This window comes from Somniosus microcephalus, chromosome 3, assembly GCF_052327205.1.
Source record: "Somniosus microcephalus isolate GS21.2 chromosome 3, FLI_Smic_1.0, whole genome shotgun sequence".
NCBI lineage: Eukaryota > Metazoa > Chordata > Chondrichthyes > Squaliformes > Somniosidae > Somniosus > Somniosus microcephalus.
In genome coordinates this window covers 296801591-296828246 of record NC_140989.1, presented here as the reverse complement: position 1 = coordinate 296828246, position 26656 = coordinate 296801591, and the positions used below count along the sequence as shown (strand labels likewise).

Genomic DNA, 26656 nt, shown 5'->3' with positions numbered 1-26656 from the left:
ATGCTGCCTCTGAGAAGAGTGGATTTCCAAGGGGCCTCTGAATGTACCATCACTGGTAGATGTCAATGATTGTCTCTTGCAGTGCACGGTGCTGGTTGCTATTTTTCTTTTAGCCATGGGTAAGCTAAGCTGCACAGTTTTTATTTTACTGGCCTGCAGACCTTTCCTTGGCATCAGGGAAAGTCCACAGTCAGAAATTTACAGTCACAAACTCAAGTTCTGTACAACTGCAATCTTGTGTATGCAAAGTCGTTGCCACTTGTGCTCTGAATCCACCCCACATCACGACCAGGGTGAAGCCAGAGCATCAGCAGCATCGTCACATCGTGGAACTGTTTGTACTGCCATTAACTTTCTCTCAGTGAGTGCAATGAGACTAAAAGCTCTCCTTAGTCACCATTCATTTGTTTATTACCAATATAATTCTACTGTTAAATCACATGTAAAATCTCAAGAATAATTTAAACAAAATACAAAGAGCAACTTTCCAAATCCATACAACATACTAATTTCAGCAAGAATTTTGTCCTTTTACAATATGATTAGAGAGAAGCATATTTCTTTGCAAATCTCTATGTCCAGGATTTTCCTCTCACCAGCTAAGAGTAGTGCATGTTCATAATGGATCTAAAATAATTGCCACCACTGGTAAACTGTTTCCACTGCCTATTTCTTGCAAATTTTTTGTACTACACCCGGTGAGAATATAATATTGTGGCTCAGGTACTAGCCACGATTCAGACTTTTGTGTTTATATTACAGGCTGGTTTGAAGTAGCAGTGGTTCTGTGATATCCTGGAACTCATGATGCTGTGGGTCCATTAGGGCAGATACCACAGCAATAAGACCAAAAGAGAAAACTAGTATGCATTCACAAGGTTTATCAGATTTAATTTAACAGCACACTACTTCAAATGATCATAATGACTAACTTAATTATCAATTACCTAATTTGGAATATATTGTAAGACAATTAATCTCAATAGAACTAATGATTAACTTAATTAACAATTAACTAATTTGGAATATATTGCAAGACAATTAATCTCAATAGAACTAATGTATTGTCTCCTTCAACTTTTGTTGTCATTTTCTCCCCTTACCCATCCTCTCTTGAAGGCGATGACTTGTAGTGGAGTGAAGATTACAATCACTTGGTAAACTTGCCTCAATTACTTTTCTTCATTTGCAAGTTTGAACAGTGAGTGTTGGTGAACAGTTCAACCAAGGAGCCATTAGAGTTGAGCTGACCCTGTCCTCATGCAGTATCCATGATGTACTGCTGGATGAGGTCACCGGATAGCTATCAGGAGTGGAATAGTAACAAACTCCTCGTCTTGCTTGTCGAGGGGTGCTGAGGCCAATTATAGAGTCTCCCCCCTCCCCTCGCTACCATCCTAGCTGAAATCGGCAAACTCAGCTCAGTACCTCGCCACATGATTTACTGAGGCATCAATGGAAAAGAAAATTGAGCAAAGTGTAAAATGGGCTACCGGTGCACTAGTGCTGTTTTGCACTACCGCCTAAGACAAATTTATACTCCGGTGTTCCTTTCTTCTTTTCTTCATTAAATTTTCTTGTTCCTTGTTGCTCACAGTAAATTGGATGATACACCATTGTGTGGCATTTAAAGCTTTTCTTTGTATAAATTCTTTGGGGGTAATTTCAACTTTTGGTGATAGTGTAAAACAGGTGATATTGGATCATAGAAACATAGAAACATAGAAGATAGGAACAGGAGTAGGCCATTCGGCCCTTCGAGCCTGCTCCGCCATTCAATGAGATCATTGACAATTATAAACCTCTCCCACTTTTTCTTTCCGCTGACTTCAATTGAAAGGAAAATCAGGAGAGGTGCATAATGGATGGTGTGTCACATTGGCCGCAAAGCCCATTTGGGAGTTTAGGATTGGAGGAGCTGAGGTTGGGGCAGAAGGCAGGGGACTGATTGGTAGGCTGGGTGCAGTGTGTTTGAGGAAGACACAGGAGCAGGAAAATTATAACAAAGATGTTGGCGGTGGGAGGGCAGGACTGGGGTCCTGTGAGCAACAGGCCCAATATTGGAAGCAAGGGTGGCCAAGAGCAGGCCTGGGAAGATCAAGGTCAAGAGTTAGGAGGGTCAGGGTCTTGTGATAAAATTAGCCAATCAGAGGTAAGTAGCAACAACTTGCTTATATTAGAACAATTTTGAGAAAAATTATAATAAATTTAACTATGATTGAGTGACTGAAAAGCGTTTTGGAGGGAGTGTGTTGCAGGGTGTGCATGCTAGCCACAAGACTTTTTAATATTATTAAATATGTTAATTATCATTTATAACACAAGCTGACTGTTATTTCCTTGGAATAAACTATTGATTATCACTCTATCAAGTTGCATTAGTTAGTTCAGAATCAGCAATCCTTAAAGGCAGGTACTAATTAAAAGGGCAGAGAAATGGGATTAGAGTTGATAGCTCCAGTACCAGCATAGGCCTGATGGGCTAAATGGCCTTCGTCTGCGCTATAAATTTCTACGATTCTATGGAATGGAATGCCTTGGCTGTTGATGCGTGTCCGGCTGTGCGATATTGCTAGTTCTGGGATCCAGGCATTCTTTTCCTACTTCTTTCTCTCATTTCTAACAAGAAAACTATAAGAACACCTTATAGTGATTAGGCCACCAGGGCAGAAGTGAAATAGTTTCTCATCAAAAAACTAATTTCAATTCAGCTTTTTCACTGGAGTTATGAATGCTGAGATAATGTTGCTTCAAAAATGGAATCTCAAATCTTTTTTAAAATGTGAGAAAGAGAAATTCTCAGCACTGGCAACATCCGACAGGCAAACCAGGAACAAAGGGCATTAAGCAGTGGGTTTGCCAAGTAATGAAGATCACAGGTGAGAGGGAGAACAGGTTCCTTTTGTCTATTATCAAAGATGTGCATTCATTGCATATACTTGTCAATGTGTTTGAAGCTGTCACAGTTTGTCAAAGAAAAAAGGAAGTAAAATAGAACAAAATTACTCCCACCAATTCCGCAGTATATTTTAAAAAATGGGAATGCCTTTAATATCAAGGTTTAGATAACTGTTATAAACTACCCAAGCTTTGTTGTAATGATTTATGCCATCATTTAAACTCCTTGATGAGATTCCTACCTGGCAATCATTGCCAGATAACCAATATTTTCGATTTGCAATAACGCATGAAGTGACACCGCAGCACTGGTGAAAAATACTGTCAACACATGTATACCATAATGTTTTAATACGCCTAAAAGTCACAAGGGTAGATTTTGACTTTGTGCCATTGTGCAAATCATAGCCATTCAGCCCATCGTGCCTGTGCTGACCTATTGAAAGAACTATCCAATTAGTCCCACTCCCTCCATCTCTTTCCCCAAAGCCCTGCAAATGTTTCCTTTTCAAGTATATATCCAATTCCCTTTTGAAAGTTATGGGCAGGATTTTCATTGGGCTGTGGAGGCGGGATTGGAGGCATGTGGGGGGTTAAAATCGCGAAATCGGGGGGCATGAACCCATCCCGCCCCCAACCCGCCTCCATGCCAGTTTCAAAGGATGCGGATACTCGACCTGTGCTGGGAGCCACCTCCCCGAGGCGGGAAGGGGATTAGTGCCAACAGGCAGTTTTTAGCCTAATCCCTATTTTTATTGCTGAAGTGTGGGATTCCCGACGGCTCCAAACCACGCCAAGTTAGCGAGGTGGACCGTCGGGCTGAAGGGCTTGGAGGGTTCGAGATGTCCGGTGTTCAGGTGAGTGATGGGTGCATGAGTGCAGAGGTAAGTGTGTTTGGTGTGTGTAAAGTGTTTAAAGAAGTTTAATTACCTTTACTTACCTTTACAGCCTTCCTTCCTTCAGGTCTCGGGAGTCCCTCATCTCACCGGCACAGGAAGCAGAATGGCCGCGAGCTGTCAAAAGTTGCAGCATTCAGCTTTCTGTTCTGGAGAGATCTCTAAATCAGCCTGAGAGGAAGGAATTAACTTGGAGTACAGATTGTCAGTGTTTGACAGCTTCAAAGAGCTGTCAAACGCTGATATTTCATCTGTCAAAAGCTCTTGACAGATGAAATGTCAATCTGTGATGTCACCTGTTGCCGGTTGGCCCTTAATTGGTCTGCTGGGCGGGCTCAACAAGGTCAATCAAGTAAAAATCACATGGGTTGGCCACAACTCAATGGAGGTGGGACTACAACTTTCGGGGTTGTAGTCCCGCCTCCTACACGCCTCCAGTATCAAAATCCAGCCTATTGAATCTGCTTCCACAACCCTTTCTGGAAGTGCATTCCAGATCATAACAACTCTGCGTAAAAAAAATCTCCGGTTCTTTTGCCAATTATCTTAAATCTGTGTCCTCTGGTTACCGATCCTCATGCCACTGGAAACAGTTTCTCCTTGTTCACTCTATCAAAACCCTTCATGATTTTGAATGCCTCTATCAAATCTTCTCTTAACCTCTGCTCGAAGGGGAACAATCGCAGCTTCTGTAGTCCCTCCACACTAGAAGAATGGGCCAATTAGGCAAGGCGTTGGGTGCCAACCAGCTCCTGGGAGACTCCTGGTGATGGTCAATGACTTCAGAAGAGACAGTGAGACGAGCGAGAAGAACAAAATTAAAAGGAAATGTACCGGGAGCCCCAGAGAATAATTACGAGTAAAATAAGTGATAGCAAATCTGCAGCCCATTTTACATCCCTCCCGATTCACTGTTAATTATCCGTTTTACACTATTGCACAAAGTCTAAATCTACCCCACAGTGTTTTACAGTTAATTTATTACCCACTTCCAGATTGATTTGTCTGGTCTTGAAGTTGCTACTTTTACATCAGTTATTATCTTTGTCGACTAGCAGAAGGAATCTACTGGAGGGTTTTGTTAAATTTCCCTGATTTACTTTACTTCTCCAGTTTTTTAATCTTCAAGTGAATTCCATTTTTGGATCTGAGGACTATCTGGGGTATTTTAATTGGTAGTTTTGTTTCATCAATTTCCAGTTCAAATCGATTAAGAATCAGAGCGACAGCCACCTTCATTTCATTCATGGCAAAGTGCTGACCAATGCAGTTCCTGCAAAAGAAGTGAAACACACTGATTTACAAGTGGGAGGTTTTTAATCCTTCTTTGGAAATCTATGCAATCAGCAAGTTACCTGTTCAAAGAATTTAATCATTAAAGGGGAAATGTTTCTACTGAACTGATACGATTGAATTCTGCTCTTGATCACTTTGGTGATTCATTTACCATTGCCTCAGACATCTCAAAGTTTTTGACAAGGCCTGCTACAACACACTTCTAAATAATGTACCATCATGTGATCACCCAGCAAAACTATGTCTGTGGCCATCTAGTTCCTCTATCTATGTTGTGAATGACAGCTTGTCTTCAGAATGTGAAAGGAGATTCTGGAGAGCTTTGTCTGCAGTGGAACCTCCACCCACCTCAAACTTGGTCCCCTGCATCAAAGGGGACAGGGATGGGGATGGGGACTACCTCATCTCTAGCCTGCCACCCACACTGAGATTGGGGTCAATGTTCAACTAAAATTTTTGATCAGCCCTATCAGTACAACAGCAACCTCCATGAATTGAAATCTGCGGGCTACAGATTAGAGTACACATGGCATTTGACTGGCTATCTGCCACCAGATCCAACTTACTACTGCAAGCAAACTGCCTCTTCAACTCTGCAGCTAAATCCAGGTCATCCTGGAGGGAAAGGATGAGACCCAACTTTTCTTTTACACCACAATCTGGTCTAATCTCCCACCCCACACCATCTATCCTTACCTCTGATAATGGATGTAAAGAGGTCAGGGACTTCTACACTTCCAAAATGGAAGCCATTCACTCTGCTTTCTACTCTTTTCCACAGCCCTATCAAACTCTGAACTCCCATCACAATCCAGTCCCCATCACCTATACTTTTCTGCTTCTACCCCCAGCTGCTTGATACTCATTTCATCCATGAAGCCCACCACATTCCTCAATAATCTTTCAATCCAGTTCCTAGTGACCCAACTTCCCACTTTTGGACCCATGCTATCGCTATAATCAGATATTGTCCCTACACCTTTCAAGACACTGTCATCACCTGCCTGCTTAAAAAGGAAAAACCTCAAGCCTTCGCAAACACAATCTTAACTGTAACTTACTCTTTCTCTCCAAAATCCTTGGACAGGTTAATATCAATCATTTATGCACTCATGTCTCTCAACTCTGTATCTGAATCCAACAAATCTGGTTTCTGATCAGGCCAAAGCATTGCAACTGTCCTGATCAAAGTAATCAATTACAAACTGTGTTGACCTGCGCACTGTTCCTCCTTGATTTCTCTGCTTCAATTTGGTACTGTTGACCAGTCCATCGCCCTTTATTACATCTCCTCCATGGCACTATTCTCTTGTGGTTCTACTCCTACCTGCCCAAATGCATTCACTAGATCTCTATGTCTGCATGGTCATGTTTGGTGTATCCAAGGGCTTCATGCTCGATCCCTTCCTGTTCAGCATTATCATATTTCCTGTCAATTACATCATCCTCAAGTACGAGATCAACTTCCACATGAATGCAGACGACATCCAACTTTAGCATTGTGCCACCACCATTAACTCCAGAGCTGTTGCTGTACTATCCGGCTGCATGTTTTCTTTCAACTCAGTATTGCCATCTTGTTCAGCTCTCATCAGCATCTTCCTGCCTGCCCGCTCTGGCAGAATCCAGTGGTGTGAACTGGATCAAGTTCTTTACTGGGACCTTTAGATCATTGCTTGTCTACACCCCTACCTCACCTCCATCCATGCCTTCATCACAAAGAATCAATTTCTCTAATCATCTCCTTGCTGGCTTCTCTACTTCCACCCTACACAAGCTTCAGCTAATCCAGAACTCACCACCGTGTCCTCTCCGGCACTAAGCTCTGGATTCCCATCACTTTCATTATTACCAGATTCTAATCTTTGGGGTGGAGAATCTGTGGCCTCACCATTTCAGCATAAGTGTTGGAATGTGCCTAATCGTGACCTCTGGTGTTAACCCCAACAAAGTTTGTGGGGTATGGGGAAATCATCCAATTTAAATATCCTGGGCAAGTGTCTGCACCACTAGGGCATATCTTAGGCTCCTGCCTGCCCCAGAAGGTAATAAAATGCAGCAGAGTGTGCCAGGTATGGGCAGGGGGCGGGTGGTTGCTGCCAGGGCTTTCACAAAAAGATATCAGAAGTGCCTTGTTAGCTCTCTTTGTAAGGGGGCCAAAAGTTTAAAAAACATTATCTGCCATCATCAGGGGCTCAGGCCACAATCCAGGCCTGGATCACCAGGTGGGCCCCACTTCTGCCATTTGGCAGGCTGGTACGCTTGGTCTCATTTGAACTACTGGCTTTCTGGTATCCGCCAGGCCAGAGAAATGGGAACTCTTATGGCGTATCCAGTTCCTGACCTAATTTGTGATCCTTTTGCCACACTCCCACTGGAGTTACAGTGGGATTGTGCCAGACAGGCTGTGCATTTTTGATACCTTTGTTTCCAAAACCCTCCATAGCATCACCCCTTTCAACTTATGGAATTTTCTCTAACCATCTATCTGTTCCTCTGACTTTATATTACTTGTTCTACACCTCTCTGTACCACCATCAGAGGTTGATCTTTCAGCTATTACGGCTCTGCCCTCTGAAACTCTCTTTCTAAGGTTTTCCATCTTGTTCCCTTTAATCTTGCTTTCATAACCTCCTAACAACGTAACCATTCGATCCTGCCTTTGGTCTCTCCCCACTAAATGTCTTCTCATCCCATCCCAAAGTGCACTGAGACATTCTTTTACATGAGAAGCCCACCATATACATATAAGTTGTCGATCTTAGTGCTGTAGATCTCAATGTCATATGTTATTTAACATTAGCAGAAGGATATTGAAATTGCTCTAGTGAATTGGAATGTACCCATTTAGTGCACCTGCTATAAACTAGGTTCATATAAAAATAATTAGCTTCAAGAACAACATCAAATTAATAATCAACTGCTCTGTTTTCCTACCTTGGTCCAACAGAGAATGGTATGTAGGCATGATGGTGCCTGTGTTCTGAATTTTCTTGGGTGAACCTCAAAGGGTTAAATACCTGATATAAAAAGGCAATAGTATACATTACCAAGCTGGGTTAATCAGAAATATGTTGTTTATATAGGATCACAAATTCATGCAAGCACCACCCATTGCTAGATTACAATACACCTGCTCAATAAAGAGTTCACTTTGCCTATACTGTTACAAAACCAGCATTACATGTTTACATTGCCACTTAAAAAGCTATAATACATTGAATTCAAAAGGATACTCAGCAGGAACTTGTCTAGGGGCTAAGGGACACAGATTTAAGATTTTGGGCAAGAGATACCGGGGGGTATGTGAGGAAAAACATTTTTATGCAGCGAGTGGTGATGACCAGGAATTCGCTGCCGACGGAAGTGGTGGAAGCAGAGAAACTCCATGGGGGGAATTTTGCCAGTCCTGGGGAGGCGGGTATGGAGGCGGGACTGCCGGGAAAATGGCAGAAACTGGGAGCAGGTACCGAACCCGCCCCCAACCCGCCTCCGTGCCATCTTCCCGGGAGGCGGGTCCCTGACTCGCGCAGGGACCCGTCTCCTTGAGGTGGGAAGGGGATTACAGCCAATTAACTGCCTGTTAACAGGCAGTTATGAGGCTTATCCCCATTTTACCCCTGCAAGTGCGGGTTTCCCGACGTTGGCAAACCCCACCAGTGGTCAGCGAGGCGAGCAGTGGGTCTGTGGGGGTGAGAGGGGTTGAAAAGTCCGCTGTGGAGGTGAGTGATGGGTGCAAGTGTGGAGAGGTAAGTAGGAGAGGTGAGTGTAAATTGTTAGAAAAAGTTCACTTACCTTTGCTTCTTCCTGCAGGCTTCAACACTTGGGGATCCGGAGGTGCCTCATCTCAACAGCAGAGATGACAGAATGGCTGCTGCGTTCTCAGATGCAGCAGCCATCTGACTTCTGCTAAGGAAATAGGTTTTGGTGAGCCTTCAGTACAAGGGCTCACCTTAGAACAGAGATTGTCAGTGTTTGACAGCTTCTCTAAGCTGTCAAATGCTGACAATTCATCTGTCAAAAGCATTTTGACAGATGAAACGTCATACGCTGACGTCCTCTGTCACCGGCTTTCCCTTAATTGGCCGGCTAAACCCGCAGGGCAGGCTTAACAAGGTCAATCAAGGGAAAAAAGTGTGGGTTGGCCAGATGTCGTTGAGGGTGGGACTGAAACCCGACAACCAGCAGTCCCACCCCCAACATGCCCCCATTGACAAAATCCAGCCCAATGTTTTCAAGGGGAGACTGGATAGGCACTTGAGGGAAATAAACTTGCAGGGCTACGGGGATAGAGAGGGGGAATGGGACTGACTGGATTTCTCTACAGAGAGCTGGCACGGTCTCAATGGGCCGAATGGCCTCCTTTTGTGCCGTTATGACTATGACATCTATGACATCTGTGACATCTATAATTTTCCTGCAAATGAAGGGACCCAAATAGGTGTTGCATAATACAGACATCAGATGTGTATATCTCACTCACAAGTGAGGTCAATTTTACATTATTCTATTTATATATCACACGTGGGGTATAAATGTATTAACATTTTTATTTCAATAATAGATAGAAACTATTAAATTCCTCTGTAACACACAGTGAAATACATCTCCATATCACTCCAGTTCAAAGCACATAGTACAATAGTGCTCATGTTCAAATCATGTGATTCAACAGTGGGAGATATTTGTCTATCACCATCACGTCCAACTGTAAGTAAAGAGCAACTATAAATGACAGTGAGTAGTGATAACATCATATATATTATAAATAATAATAACACTTTAGGCATACTCCAAGGTAACAACATACTTAGAGATTGAGATAACATTGATAAACTACTCAAGCTTTGCTCCTGTTGTTCATGTTATCTACTGATGAATTTCTGCCTTGAAATTTGCTACTACTGACTGTATATTATCCTATGTTTTATTTTGGTCTCCACAATTCAAAGGTCTCACAGAAACTCCCTACCACGGTGGACTTACTTTTATTCCTATCCCACATTCCAACTAGTGACATTGTGGTGTTGAAGGCTGTGCTCACTGTCTTATTAGAGGCAATGAGGAGCACCACATTTAACAGACAGCAAAAGCTCAGCCTCCAATAGGAATGCTCCGATGCCTTAGTAGAAATATATAGCTAAAGAGACCCTGAATTTCCGTGGGATTCTCCTGATCCTCCACCATAATTTTGGTGGAAGAAACATTTAGGGACTTGCTTATGGAGTGCTTACAGAATCATAGAAATTTACAACACAGAAGGAGGCCATTCGACCCATCGTGTCTACGCCAGTCCAAAAAGAGACATCCAGACTAATCCCATTTTCCAGCTCTTGGTCTATAGCCTTGCAGTTAATGGCATTTCAAGGGCATATCCAAGTACTTTTTAAATGTGATGAGAGTTTCTGCCTCTAGCACCCTTTCAGCCAGTGAGTTCCAGATCCCCACCACCCGCTGGGTGAAAAAAGTTCTCCTCAACTCCTCTCTAATGCTTCTGCCAATTACTTTAAATCTATGCTCCCTGGTTATTGACCTCTGCTAGGGGAAATAGATCCTTCCTATCCACTACGGACCAAGTGCTGGAAAATGGGATTAGAATAGACAGGGCTTGATGGCCGGCGTGGACACGATGGGCTGAAGGGCCACTTTCTGTGCTGTATAACTCTATGGGCTCGATTTTGTCAATGGGGAGCTTTTGGAGGTGGGACTCCCACTTTTTGGGTTGTCGTCCCGCCTCCATCGACTTGTGGCCAACCCACGCTATTTTCCCTTGATTGACCTTGTTAAGCCCGCCCAGTGGGCTCAGCAGGCCAATTAAGGGACACCTGGTTACTGGTGACGTCAGCGATTGACATTTCATCTGTCAAGAGCTTTTGACAGATGAAAAATCAACATTTGACAGCTCTGTAAAGCTGTCAAACACTGACACTCTGTCTTCTAACTTGAGTCCTTCTACTCAGACTCAGTTAGAGAGCTCTCCAGACCAGAAAGCAGAGGCTGCAGCTTTTGACAGTTCAGCGGCCATTCTGCTTTCTGTGCCGGTGAGCTGAGGGACTCCCGAGGACTGAAGGAAGGAAGCCTGCAGGAGAAAGTAAAGGTAAGTAAAACTTATTAAAACACTTTACACTTACCTCACACATTTACCTCTGCACACATGCACCCATCACTCAACTGCACAACGGACATCTCGACCCCTCCAACCCCTGCAGACCGACGGTCCGCCTCGCTAACTTGGCGTGGTTCAGAGCCATAGGACAGCCCACACTTCAGGGCTAAAAATAGGGATTAGGCAAAAAACTGCCTGTTAACTACCTGTTAACAGGCAGTTAATTGGCACTAATCCCCTTCCCGCCTTGGGGAGGCGGCTCCCAGCACAGATCAGGTACCCGCCTCCTGGGACATTGGTATGGAGGTGGGTTGGGGGCGGGATGGGTTCCTGCCCCACAATTCTTCAATTTTCCCACCACTCCCGCCTCCAAACCCGCTTCCTCGGGGCTTGGAAAATCGAACCATATGACTCAATCTAGACTCCTCATAATTTTATACACCTCAATTAAGTCTCCCTTCAGCCTCCTCTGTTCCAAAGAAAACAACTCCAGCCTATCCAAACTTTCTTCTTAGCTAAAACCCTTGAGTCCTGGCAACATCCTCATAAATCTCCTCTGTACTTTCTCTAGTGCAATCACATCTTTCCTGTAATGTGGTGACCAGAACTGTACGCAGTACTCTAGCTGCGGCCTAACTGGTGTTTTATACAGTTCTAGCATAACCTCTCTGCTCTTATATTCTATGCCTCAGCTAATAAAGGAAAGTATCCCGTATGCCTTTTTAATCACCATATCTACCTGTTCTGCTACATTCAGGGATCTGTGAACGTGCATTCCAAGGTCCCTCTGTTCCTCTACGCTTCTCAGTAACCTACCTTGCCTTGTTAGCCCTCCCCAAATGCATTACCTCACACTTCTGCGGATTGAATTCCATTTGCCACTTTTCTGCCCACCTGACCAGTCCATTGATATTTTCCAGCAGTCTACAGCTTTCTTCCTCACTATCAACGTCATGGCCAATTTTTGTATCATCTGCAAACTTCTTAATCATGCCCCCTACATTGAAGTCTAAATCATTGATATATATCACCAAAAGCAAGGGCCCTAGTACTGAGCCCTGCGGAACATCACTGGAAACAGCCTTCCAGTCACAAAAACATCCGTCAACCATTACCCTTTGCTTTCTGCCACTGAGCCAATTTTGGATCCAACTTGACACTTTCCTTGGATCCCATGGGCTTTTACTTTTTTGACCAACCTGCCATGTGGGACTTTGTCAAAGGACTTTGCTAAAATCCATGCAGACTACATCAAATGTACTATCTTCATCGACCCTCCTCATTACTTCCTCAAAAAATTCAATCAAGTTAGTCAAACATGATCTTCTGTTAACAAATCCATGCTGACTATTCATAGAAACATAGAAACATAGAAGATAGGAGCAGGAGTAGGCTATTCGGCCCCTCGAGCCTGTTCTGCCATTTAATGAGATCATGGCTGATCATCCAAATTCAGTACCCTGTCCCTGCTTTCTCCCCATATCCCTTGATCCCTTTAGCCTTAAGAAATATATCTAACTCCTTCTTGAATATATTTAATAAGTTGGCCTCAACTGCCTTCTGTGGTAGAGAATTCCACAGGTTCACCACTCTCTGGGTGAAGAAATTCCTCCTTATCTCAGTCCTAAATGGCTTACCCCTTATCCTTAGACTGTGACCCCTGGTTCTGGACTCCCCTGCCACCGGGAACATCCTTCCTGCATCTAGTCTGTCTTGTCCTGTTAGAATTTTATAAGTTTCAATGAGATCCCCTCTCATTCTTCTAAACTCTAGCAAATATAAGCCTAATCGACCCAATCTCTCTTCATACGTCATTCCTGCCATCCCAGGTATCAATCTGGTAAATCTTCGCTGCACTCCCTCCATGGCAAGAACATCCTTCCTCAGATTCTTGATTAATCCGTGACTTTCTAAATGACGATTAATACTGTCCCTCAGAATTTTTTCCAATAATTTTCCCACCACCGAGGTTAGGCTGACTGGCCTGTAATTACTCAGTCTTTTCCTTTCTCCCTTTTTAAACAATGGCACAATGTTAGCAGTCCTCCAGTCTTCTGGCACCATGCCTGTAGTCAGAGAGGATTGGAAAACGATGGTCAGAGCCTCTGCTATTTCCTCCCTTGCCTCTCTTAACAGCTTGGGATACATTTTATCGAGGCCTGGGGATTTATCTACTTTCAAAGATGCTAAACCTCTTAATAGAAACATAGAAACATAGAAGATAGGAGCAGGAGTAGGCCATTCTGCCCCTCGAGCCTGCTCCGCCATTCAATGCGATCATGGCTGATCATCCAAATTCAGTACTCGGTCCCTGCCTTCTCCCCATATCCCTTGATCCCTTTAGCCTTAAGAAATATATCCAACTCCTTCTTGAATATAATTAATGTATTGGCCTCTACTGCCTTCTGTGGTAGAGAATTCCACAGGTTCACCACTCTCTGGGTGAAGAAATTCCTCCTCATTTCTGTGCTAAATGGCCTACCCCTTATCCTTAGACTGTGACCCCTGGTTCTGGACTCCCCGACCATCGGGAACATCCTTCCTGCATCTAGTCTGTCCAGTCCTGTCAGAATTTTATAAGTTTCAATGAGATCCCCTCTCATTCTTCTAAACTCCAGCGAGTACAAGCCCAATCGTCCCAATCTCTCCTCATACGTCATTCCTGCCATCCCAGGAATCAGCCTGGTGAATCTTCGCTGAACTCCTTCCATGGCAAAAACATCCTTCCTCAGATAAGGCGACCAAAACTGCACATAATACTCAAGATGTGGTCTCACCAAGGCCCTGTACAACTGCAGCAAGACATCCTTGTTCCTGTCCTCAAATCCTCTCGCTACGAAGGCCAAGATACCATTTGCCTTCTTAACCGCCTGCTGCACCTGCATGCTTACCTTCAGTGACTGGTGCACAAGGACACCCAGGTCTCGTTGCACTTCCCCTTCTCCCAGTCTATTGCCATTCAGATAATAATCTGCCTTCCTGTTTTTGCCACCAAAGTGGATAACCTCACATTTATCCACATTATATTGCATCTGCCATGCTTTTGCCCAATCACCCAACCTGTCCAAATCTTCCTCTCTCTCTATGTTTATCCCATCTAATATTTCACACTCCTCATCCTTAACTACAATGTATCCATCGTCGCTCTCTTCTGTGAAGACAGACGCAAAGTATTCATTAAGAACCATACCCATGTCTTCCACCTCCACACACTGGTACAGCTTCAAGCAGTATTAGATTAATGGGATGGCTTTAATTTAATGATTCTGTCACTTCATATTTTAGTAATGAAAGAAGAAATTACCTCGGGATTATCCCAGAACAGTGGATTCCTATGGAGGCAGTAGATGTTTAATGCAATGAGACAACCTGTGAAAATATAATCAAACAACTTCAGCAGTGACTTCATATGTACATTCATTTTAACTCATTCCTCCTGTTTCCAAGTCTTCCTACACTGCGCGCTATTTCCTGACTAGAGGGCAGCCAGGTAGTCTGCTCCCAATGTCCTGGTAATGATGCCCATGAGGTGGCATCTGGAAGCTGTGCAAAAGGTGATTGGCAAAAGAACCAAAGGCGACGTAAGAAAAAACTTTTTTATGCAGCGAGTGGTTAAGATCTGGAATGCACTGCCTGAAAGGATGGTGGAGGCAGACTCAATCTTATCTTTCAAAAGGGAGTTGTATAACTATTTGAAGGAAAAAATATTGCAGGGCTACGGGGAAAGGGCGGGGGAGTGGGACTAGCCGAGAGTCGGCATGGGCTCAACGGGCCAAATGGCTTTCTTCCGTGCTGTAACCATTCTATGATTTTATGATTCTATGAAAAGTCTTCTGACATTCTGTCTTTATGCAAAAGTGCCTGATTTCTACTTGATGCTTTCCCAATGTCTCTCAGACATTGTACAGGAAACTTTGTGCTATCCGGCACCCATGGGACCGAGCTGCTGCCGTTGCCTCAAAACTGCCGTACTCTCCAGAGTTAATGTTGAGAGATACGGAGATTCTTATCTCCGTATTTGACAACAAACACTGTTGCTTAGCAACAGCTTCTAAACACTCGGGTGTGGCCTGCAAGCTCTGTAGCTGAAGCTGTTGCTATAGCTACAGACCTTGTACAGCTTGACTGTTCAAACAAAGCAACAAAAAAAACCAAAAAGAATAAAAAACGGCTGCTGATTTTTGCCGGTGGCTCCAGATTGCCGGATAGCTCACCTCCGGATAGCACAAAGTTTCCTGTGCTGTGCTTATGCCAAGTCAGCGTTTGACTCAGTTGACCATAAGGCTCTATGGAAAATTTTGGAATGCATTGGCACACACAATTTAACTTTAATTTCAGCAAAGAGCGTCATACAAATATGATCACTAGAGTTAGGGTCAATGGTTGCAACTCATTCCTAGCAACTGTGTCTCGAGCATTCAACCAGTATGTATTCTTGCACCTTCTCTCTTCTGTTGTCTATTGCTCTTGGAGCCCATTGAGCCTCTTATTAGGATTGATGAACAAGTTCTTTTACTCTAATTTAGCAATGCTGATAATTTGGCTCCTTTACTAGACCTTCCACCACTTCTCCCGCATTTCAAGGCTCTAACAAGCAGATCACTCATTATTTTGCAGGAGCACTCAGCACCTGGAGATTGGAAGAAGGAGGGACAGATGAAGCAGCTTTTTCTCGGGCGATGGCACATCCATCCAACCCAGCCAATCCACTGAAAATACTGAAGAAGTGCCAGGCAGCAGGTAGATGCAGGAAGTCACTACATTCACAAATTTGGCACCAGCTGCTGTAGAGCCATCCCATGTCCCAGCACCAAGAGTTACAAGGCCACCTCCATTAAGGCCCCATGCAATAGCCTGCCACCACACTTGCTCTTCCTATTCAGGTAGCACTTAGACACAGCGCAAGATTAGTAATTAATAGATATGCAGCAGATAGTGTCACCAAGGGGAAGCAAAAAAGATTTGGGTATAACAACAGAAAACGCTAGAAAAACTCAGCAGGCCAGGCAGCATCCGTGGAGAGAGAAACAGTGTTAACGTTTCAGGTCGAAGACCTTTCGTCAGAACTGGAAAAAAGCAGGAAAAGGATCTGATTTTAAAGCAAGTTTAGGGGCTGGGAAATGGGGGAGGGGATGTTTGAACAAAAGGGAAGGTCTGTGATAGGATGGAAGGCAGGAGAAGTAAAGAGGCATTAAGAGATATTCAAGGCAAGAGTAGATGGTAATGGGACAGGTAAAGAAACAAAGGATGGCTCTAGATGGAGTGTGAACTGCGCTGGCAGAATGAAAGACAGCTGCCATGTGGGACAGAAGAACAAAAAAGAAAAAAAAAGCGCAAACAAAAAGTGTGGATAAAAAATATATATATGATAGGGGCCGAGGTTATGATCTGAAATTGTTGAACTCTATGTTGAGTCCAGAGGGCTGTAAAGTGCCTAATCGAAAGATGAGGTGTTGTTCCTCGAGCTTACGCTGAGCTTCCGTGGAAGAATGCAAGAGGCCGAGGACGGTGAGGTCTGAGTGGGAATGGAGCGGTGAATTAAAGTGACAGGCCACCGGAAGCTCGGGGTGCCCCTTACGGATTGAACGGAGGTGTTCCGCAAAGCGGTCACCCAATCTGCATTTGGTCTCCCCAATGTAGAGGAGACCACACCGTGAGCAGCGAATACAGTATACTAGATTGCAAGAAGTACAAGTAAATCACTGTTTCACCTGGAAGGGGTGTTTGGGGCCCTGGACAGTGGGAACGGGGGAGGTATAAGGGCATGTGTTGCATCTGCTGCGCTTGCACGGGAAGGTGCCGTGCGAAGGGGAAGGGGTGCTGGGGGGTGATAGAGGAGTGGACTAGGGTGTCATGGAGGGAGCGGTCCCTACGGAATGCTGAAAGGGGAGGTGAGGGGAAGATGCATTTGGTGGTGGGATCACGTCGGAGGTGGCGGAAATGGCAGAGGATGATCCGTTGAATGTGGAGGCTGGTGGGGTGAAAGGTGAGGACAAGGGGAACTCTATCGTGGTTCCGGGAGGGAGGGGCAGTGGTGAGGGCAGAAGTGCGGCCTGTTCTTGCCCCACAGAACTTATCTCTTCCTATCTCGACTCTCTTTTTTCTCCCCTTGTCCAGTCTCTTCCCACCTACATCCGCAACTCTTCTGACGCCCTCCGCCACTTTAACAGTTTCCAGTCTCCTGGCCCCAACCGCCTCCTTTTCACGATGGACGTACAATCCCTCTACACCTCCATCCCCCACCAGGATGGCCTGAGGGCACTCCGCTTCTTCCTTGAACAGAGGCCCAACCAGTCCCCATCCACCACCACCCTCCTCCGCCTGGCTAAACTTGTTCTCACATTGAACAACTTTTCCTTTGACTCCACTCATTTCCTCCAAATCAAAAGTGTTGCAATGGGTACCCGCATGGGTTCTATATATCGTGGGATATGTGGAACACTCTTTGTTCGGTGGCATAGTGGTTAGCACTGTTGCCTCACAGCGCCAGGGACCCGGGTTCAAATCCGGCCTCGGGTGACTGTCTGTGTGGAGTTTGCACATTCTCCCCATGTCTGCGTGGGTTTCCTCCGGGTGCTCCGGTTTCCTCCCACAGTCCAAAGATGTGCAGGTTAGGTTGGTTGGCCATGATAAAAAAAAAAATTGGCCCTTAGTGTTAGGGGTGATTAAATACGTGGGGTTACGGGGTTACGGGGATAGGGCTTGGGTGGGATGGCTGTCGGTGTAGGGACCGGGTGCTAGGGTTTGGATGATCAGCCATGATCTCGTTGAATGGCGGAGCGGGCTCGAAGGGCCGAATGGCCTACTCCTGCTCCTATCTTCTATGTTTCTATGTTCCAGTCCTACTCGGGTCCCCTCCCTCACTTCTTTTTCCGGTACATTGATGACTGTATCGGTGCCGTTTCCTGCTCTCGCCCTGAAGTAGACAATTTCATTCACTTTACTTCCAATTTCCACCCTTCCCTCACCTTCACATGGTCCATCTCTGACTCTTCCCTTCCCTTCCTTGACTTCTCCGTCTCCATCTTTGGGGATAGGTTATTGACAAACATTCACTACAAGCCCACTGACTCCCACAGCTACCTGGGCTACACTTCCTCCCACCCCGCCTCCTTTAAGGACTCTATTCCATTCTCCCAGTTTCTCTGTCTCCGCCATATCTGCTCTGACGATGCCACCTTCCATACCAGTGCTTCCGACATATCTTCCTTTTTCCTCAACCGAGGATTCCCCTCTACTGTGGTTGACACGGCCCTCGACCATGTCCGTTCTATCTCCCGCACGTCTGCCCTCACCCCTGCCCCTCCCTCCCAGAACCGCGATAGAGTACCCCTTGTCCTCACCTTTCACTCCACCAGCCTCCACATTCAACGGATCATCCTCCGCCACCTCCAGCGTGATCCCACCACCAAATGCATCTTCCCCTCACCTCCCCTTTCAGCATTCCATAGTGACCGCTCCCTCCGTGACACCCTGGTCCACTCCTCTATCACCCGCAGCACCTCTTCCCCTTCGCCTGGCACCTTCCCGTGCAAGCACAGGAGATGCAACACATGCCCTTATACCTCCCCACTTCCCACTCTCCAGGGCCCCAAACACCCCTTCCAGGTGAAACAGCGATTTACTTGTACTTCTTGCAATTTAGTATACTGTATTCGCTGCTCACGGTGTGGTCTCCTCTACATTGGGGAGACCAAATGCAGATTGGTGACCGCTTTGCGGAACACCTCCGTTCAGCCTGTCACTTTAATTCACTGCTCCATTCCCACTCAGACCTCACCGTCCTTGACCTCTTGCATTGTTCCATGGAAGCTCAGTGTAAGCTTGAGGAACAGCACCTTATCTTTCGATTAGGCACTTTACAGCCCTCTGGACTCAACATAGAGTTCAACAATTTCAGATCATAACCTCGGCTCCTATCTTATATATTTTTTATCCACACTTTTTGTTTGTGCCTTTTTTTCTTCCCTCCCTCATGGCAGCTGTCTTTCATTCTGCCAGCGCAGTTCACACTTCATCTAGAGCCATCCTTTGTTTCTTAACCTGTTCCGTTACCATCTCCTCTTGCCTTGAATATCACTTAATGCCTCTTTACTTCTCCTGCCTTCCATCCTATCACAGACCTTCCCTTTTGTTCAAACATCCCCTCCCCCATTTCCCAGCCCCTAAACTTGCTTTAAAATCTGTTCCTTTTCCTGCTTTTTTCCAGTTCTGACGAAAGGTCTGTTTCTCTCTCCACGGATGCTGCCTGGCCTGCTGAGTTTTTCCAGCGTTTTCTGTTGTTATTTCAGATTTCCAGCATCCGCAGTATTTTGCTAAAGATTTGGGTATGATAATTGACTATATGTTAAAAATGACAGCATTTTGTGTGACAACAGTTGGTAGAAAAAATGGAATATTGAGGACATAAACAGATCTGTGGAACTGAAGTCCAAGGAAGTGATGAGGCTACTCAACAAAGTGCTTGTGAGGTGGGAAAACACTCTCTAAAAAGCAGCCCCTTGCTGCACGAGTGTGACATTTACAATTCCCACACCAGCTCTGAGATTGCAAGCCAAATGCCATTTAGGACGGGATCTGAGATGATTTTGCGCTGGAAATTTGCAAATGCTGGGAACTGCATTGAGACTGCATCACACATTTCACACAGCATCACTAAAGCTGTCAGAGACACGCCAAAATCTTAGTAGAAAGGGATTGCTGACTTCCTTCACTTGATTTTCATTAAGTAAACAAATGATACAATGACTATAATAGTGCCAGAAAGCATCAATGCTACATTAATATGCATGACATCACCATTCACCAAATATAGCACTCATATTACCTCCAACCAGAAAGGCAGTTGTTTATAAATAGATTGTGTATAACAGGAATAGATACAGCAACAGTAACTCAGGGCTTGGTAAAACAAAAATTGCTCATATCATAAAATTGCTGAAATACAAGACCTTCAGGTACTTGCTTCCCATCAGGGAATATAAATGGCTTGGTCAGTTTCCTGGACACTCCTGGTAAAGGGGGGTAAAGCCGTAGAGACTCCTTTAGACACATTGTGGTGTAAGGCATCTTACTCAGGAATTCCCTGCAAATACAGAATAAAAACAGGATTCTTAACAGGAGTTAAACAAAATGTATTGACATATTTTGTTTGAGTTAGTTTATTTTCACTGGCAGAGAGACTAAGGCTGTGTGACAGATCTTAAGGATAACCACACACTCACTGAGGGTAATTTTGACTTTGCACGATAACGTAAAACGGCTAATAGCGAATTGGCAGCCTGGTTTACATCTCCCCCGATTTCAATGAAAATAAGAATCAGGAGAGATGTTAAATGGATTACCGATTCGCTATCACTCGTTTTATATTGTAGCACAAAATCAAAATTACCCCCACTGCATCATGCTTCCATCACATACTTACAGGATCGTGCTTCCAGAACACATTCTCATCCAGTAGGTATCTTCTATTGCTTATAAATTGTTGCCATCACACATTGTGTGACTGTGTTTATCCTTTTTGAAACAAAATACAGCACATATAATGCTGTTTCCTATCGTGGTGAATTTATGGAGAGTTTCAATGACCTGTCAGCACTGTAGAGTAGTTCTGCAGCCTCCATTTTCAGGTTTTGATTAATTTAAGCATATTTTAATTCTTCTTTATCAGCTTTGTTCCATTCTAAATAAATGCAATGTACTTGTATCAAATTCAGACCAAATATGTAGTTTGATTTATAGCAGTGCCATAGGCATTATTTTAAATTAAATCTGCCCCCCTTAACAGGACCAAGAAAGAACCTGGATTTGATATAAGGTTACATTTTCAGCACCAAAACACAATATTGCGGTAATTTTAACTCTTATCACCAGGCAAGAAACAGGTGGTAACACATCGGCGCCAACAGTGTTGGTGAGGAGACAATGAAAAAACTGTTAAAACCAGTGTGGGACTCATTTAAATAATATTGGTGGGCTTAATGAGGCTTGCTATGGTCAACAGCACAACCTTCACAACACAAGCATTTTTTTTCACTGCAAAATGTGGCACGCCGTGAATCAGGCATTCTGCCTGCAGCCTGATTTCTTGACCTACATTTGTTCATGGTGAGGCTTTGATCTGTCAGAAGAGTCTCATAAAATTGAGGCTGATGTTCTCTGATTCTACTTTCCTGGCTTAATTTAAAGTAATATGCTAGGCTTAATACTTTATATACTTCAACAAGGCCCCATTAACTACCTTTCTAGATGCTAGAGCTTTGATCTTTGAGAATCATTTCTCATCCTCTTTGCACTGGGATCAATCCTGCTGCTTTTCTCAGCTTCCCCATTTTGTGCCGACCAGAATTAAACACAGTGCTCCATATGTAGTCTCAGCAATTTTGCATGCTAATTCATGTAAAGCACGATGATGTCAAATGTTTTTCCTGTTCAAGGATGTTTGGTTTTACATCATAAAGCCACAGATAAAAGCAAGATTAATCCAAAACTCACCATTCAAATCCATCGTGCCCCTCCAGAAGTTCCTGGATCTCTTCTTTACACTTTTGCTGGTGCTCTGGGTGTTGGGCCAGACAGTACAAGAGCCAGGAGATTCCACTCGCTGTAGTGTCATGGCCTTCAAACATGAATGTGTCCACCTCTGATCGAAGGTCTTCATCCGATAATCCAATTCCATTTTCATCCTAAAGCAAACTGACTGTTATACTGAGTCAGAATCTAATGTTTGCCACAGACTTATTTTCATTGGAGAAAAGATGATGGAGGGGGGAACCAATTATTCTTAGCCTACAGAGAATCCATTAGAAAATTAAATGAGCTATTTTATTCCCCTCCCTTTCTAATACACTCTCAGGGATGTTACAGCTAACTGTGAAGTCAAAACACACCTGCAAGAATGAGCCTCTTGTTAAAATGGTTGAACTTAATGGCCTTGAAAATCCACAGGGCGATTTATGCAGTGCTGCGCTGTGGAGACAGTACTTCCACTCACCGATTCTCTCCAGCGCTAACCCTGCAGTAAATCCAGCTCAATAATGATTAATTTGTGATTCAATAGCATAATCCCTTAATACAGAAATACTGCACTGGAGGGGGATGCTTGGAAATTAGGAATGCTGCCTTTAAAAAGCCAAGACCTACTGAAGGTTGCAGCAGCAGGCTGGGGAAGCAGCAGGTAAGTAGAGAAGTGTTTGGCTAAGTGAGCAGAATGTCAGGTGGCAGAACTGGATGGCTAATGTGTGATTTGTAGTACTTTTAAGGTATATCTTCAAGTAGAAGATCTGACAGAGTCCCCCAAAGAAGGGAGCAAGGTATTGGAAGCAGGCAGAAAAGAAGAGTGCACAATATCAATGCTTCAGACACTCCTGGATGAAATACAGCAAAGTAGAAAAAGACCTGAGAAAGATATCTCGCATGCCGTGTGGAGGGAGGTGCAGTAGTGCCACCTCTCTTAACCCCGAGGACTGCAGACCAGTATTGGAAAAAGTTCAATGGTCTGACAAGGACAGGCAAGGTAACACACCAGCCACTCTCCCTTTCCTTCCTTGGGTATCATGGGCACTAACACACTGCTCAACCTCTAAAATGAAGAGCTGCACAACTACCCAATCAAACTGCACTACAGATATTTTAGAGAATGACACGATGATCATTTTGGTTCATTGCTGTGTGGGGAAAAGCCAATATTCATTACCATGACTACTTATAGGTACCAACCCTTGAACACAGAAGAATATCCAAGAAGTCACGATGCTTCTTTTCTTTGATTCTTTCCAGTTCCTTCTCATTTTTCAGTGCCTCCTTCCTCTGGAGTATCACTTTGTCTGGCAAAAGAATAGTTCAATTGAGATAAATGTACAATATCACAGACTGTGACCCAGTCGAGGGGTGCGTAGAACAACCCATACTAGATTACACCTTTCTGATGGCAATAGAGAATGGGAAGCTTGTGTGAGGAATCATTGGTATAAAATCATGTCCTGTCACTCTGGGCAATAAGGTTTGGATTGATAACATGCTTAACTAGTGTAACACCAAGATTCTAAATCCTAAACTGGGGTGAGGGTGAAGACTGAGCGGGAGAAATTGGCTAACCCTCAAAAATGGGAGTGGAGATTGGTACACGATTAAACCACGCCCATTCATTGTATTGCAGGCAACACGGTAAATTTGTGCTGCCTGCTGCTTTACATAATTGTTGTGTGCAACCAGCGCTGTTCATTAGCTGCACACATCAGCAGGGGGCCCGATATCGCGAGTGGCTAGCACTACTTAAAGGCAGCCTGCACTTCATAAGGGGGAGGTGCATTGTGGCTGCAAGAAGTGGTGGGAGTCATTTCAAAACTGAATCTGTGCTCTGATACTTTGAGCAATGGCTGAATATGTGAGAGAGCGAGCACCAAGGTTTTCAAACCCTGCACTGGAGGTCTTGGTGAAAGAGGTGGAAAGGAGAGACGTCCTATATTCGTAGGGGGGCAGGAGGTCCTCCAGACACATGCTCAGGAGGCAGTGGGAAGAAGTAACAGCGGAGGTCAATGCCAGGAGTGTTGCTCCAAGAACATGGATGCAGTGCAGGAAGAAGTTTAACGATTTCACACAAGTTGTCAAGGTCAGTGAGTTCATCTTCAAATGGCACATCCTTTCAACTGCACCACTAGCCTCATCCGCGGCTCAATTCACTACACCCACATCACCCACCTAACAACAATCTCTATCAATCAGTACTCAACCCTTCAATTCATATGCTTTACCTCACCCTCACAGACTTAGCACTGTTGTAAGCCTCACACCCACAACTCACAGCGCGCACACACTGACAACTATTCAACCATGACAGACACATCACACAAACATATTGCAGGACACTCGCTGACACACTTCCCTCTTTCTTGCAGGAGAAGGTGGCGCCTAACAGCAGGCAGCAGCAAAGAACTGGAGGAGGACAAGCGAGCCTGCATGTTTTAACCCCCGTGGAGGAGACAGTGCTAACCAACATGGGAAAGGGCATCACTAAGGCCGTGGTCGCTGGTGAGGCTGAAGCGATTGATGATGAGGGTATCTGCATACGTAATCCTCCTTCTCTCATCCCACTTCTCCCTCATCTGTCAATCTCTTCTGACTTAGAAGCTGCAGATGGTGTAAATTTGTACTTCTTACTTTCTCCTCTCCCCTCACACAACCCAATCCTTGTCCTTTTTTCATTTCAGATATCCAAGAACTTGAGCCTTCCCAGTCAGTGGAGGAAGAAGAAGACAGTGACGATGAAGAGACACCGTCACTCGAACTTGCACTCACAGCCACCAGCTCAGATATTGACACTGCACGTATTTTAGAGTCTAGGATAGAGGAGGGATCTGCACGTGGTGAATCACCGGGCACAAGTGTGCAGGAACCAGGGCAGGGGGAAAGGATAGTGCAGGTGTCAGCTTGCTGTAGGGTGAGGTCACACACTAGTTCTGCTGCATAGAACTCAAATTAGGACTTAGATGAGGACGTCAATGGGCCAGGCTACAGAAGAAGGCTGATGGGTACATAACCAAATGCTTGGTGCACTGCCAGAAAGCCTGCACTCAATCTCAAGGAGCATGGAGGAGTCCAACACCAACTTGCCAGGAGCAGCACCAGGCATACCCAAATATTAGGTGCCAAACAGGGGAAGCTGCAACACAGAACTACAAGCATCCCCTGGACCTGATGGCCTACATCCTAGGGTTTTAAAAGAGGTGGCTATAAAGATAGTGGATGCATTGGTTGTCATCTTCCAAAATTCCATAGATTCTGGAACGGTTCCCATGGATTGGAAGGTAGCAAATGTAACCCCGCTATTTAAGAAAGGAGGGAGAGAGAAAATGGGGAACTACAGACCAGTTAGCCTGACATCAGTAGTAGGGAAATTGCTAGAATCTATTATTAAGGACATGGTAACAGGGCACTTAGAAAATAATAATAGGATTGGGCAAAGTCAACATGGATTTATGAAAGAGAAATTGTGTTTGACAAATCTGTTAAGAGTTTTTTGAGGATGTAACTAGCAGGATAGATAAGGGGGAAACAGTGGATGTAGATAATTTTGGTTTTCAGAAGGCATTCGATAAGGTGCCACACAAGAGGTTATTAAACAAAATTAGGGCTCATGGGATTGGGGGTTATATACTAGCATGGACTAAGGATTGGTTAATGGACAGAGAACAGAGAGTAGAAATAAATGGGTCATTTTCAGGTTGGCAGGCTGTAACTAGTGGGGTACCACAAGGATCAGTGCTTGGACCTCAGCTATTTACAATCCATATCAATGATTTGGGTGAGGGGCCCAAATGTAATATATCCAAATTTGCTGATGATACAAAGCTAGGTGGGAATGTATGTTGTGAGGAGGATGCAAAGAGGCAGCAAGCGGATATAGACAGGTTAAGCAAATGGGCAAGAACATGGCAAATGGAGTACAGTGTGGAGAAATGTGAAGTTATCCACATTGGTAGGAAAAATAGAAAAGCAGAGTATTTTTTAAATGGTGAGAGATTGGGAAATGTTGGTGTTCAGAGGGACCCGGGTGTCCTTGTACACAAATCGCTGAAAGTTAATATGCAGGTACAGCAAACAATTAGGAAAACAAATGGTATGTTGGCCTTTATTACAAGAGGATTTAAATACAGGAATCCCGCCCCAATCGCGGTTTTGCCATACGCGGATTTCAAGTATACACGGTTTCCTCTCTGCGACAAATTTTGCCAAACACGACAGTGAATTTTGCGTATGCGCGGTTTTTAATTTTCAAGTTTCACGGGTCGCGCTTCCAAACACGAGACTCCATTCATCCGCGCTGTTCTTTTGAGCATATTTACTACCACACGTGGTCTGCTCCACTCGTGGAAATACTGTGTGTGTGTGAACGTCGTCTCCTTGCTACCCATTTTGCCTTTAATTACAGTATTGTTCTGTTTTAGCCCTTAATCATGGCCCCTAAGCGTAATCTCAGGTCGCACGGCAAGGAGTTGACGGAGGAGGACCTTGATGAGCTGATATAGCATTCTAGTGAGGCATAGGACGAGGACAAAGATGAGGATATGGTGGAGAAGTTGAAGATGACAAGTGCCAACCTTATCAAGGCAATGCTCCTTGCTACTAATCTCTCAGACCTCTTTATGGAGATTGACCGATTCTTGGAGCGTAGTTTAAAATTCAAGCGAGGTTTGGAGGATTTAATGAGTCCATACAAGCAGGTCCAGAAAGATATTCAGAAAAAAATGAGTCAACCATCCATCGCAGAATTCTTTAAGAAACCGCCCAGTTGCATCAACCAGCCACGATGTCGCTTCTCCGTATTCACCCCCCTCGATTGATGATTTTTTTATTGTGTTATTTAAAATAAAGCAACTAACTTACTCTGATGAGTGTAAATGCAGCCGCGTTCCCCCTAACCCCATTTTTCCCATAAGGTCTTATATTTGCGGTTTTACCA

At 44.4% G+C, this 26656-nt stretch overlaps 1 protein-coding gene across 1 annotated transcript in view; it reads right to left on the bottom strand.

Moving 5' to 3' along the window:
* Positions 1 to 393: 393 nt before the first annotated feature.
* LOC147122073 (cytochrome P450 4B1-like) overlaps positions 394 to 26656 on the bottom strand; it is an 80969-nt gene continuing 54706 nt past the window's right edge. The window contains exons 7-12 of the mRNA XM_085982793.1: positions 22915 to 23021; positions 21691 to 21881; positions 20148 to 20281; positions 14501 to 14565; positions 8028 to 8110; positions 394 to 5067 (exon numbers count right to left, since the gene is read on the bottom strand). Coding sequence (XP_085838919.1) covers positions 4896 to 5067; positions 8028 to 8110; positions 14501 to 14565; positions 20148 to 20281; positions 21691 to 21881; positions 22915 to 23021 — 752 coding nt within the window. The 3' untranslated portion in view covers positions 394 to 4895. The remainder of the gene's footprint in view (positions 5068 to 8027; positions 8111 to 14500; positions 14566 to 20147; positions 20282 to 21690; positions 21882 to 22914; positions 23022 to 26656) is intronic.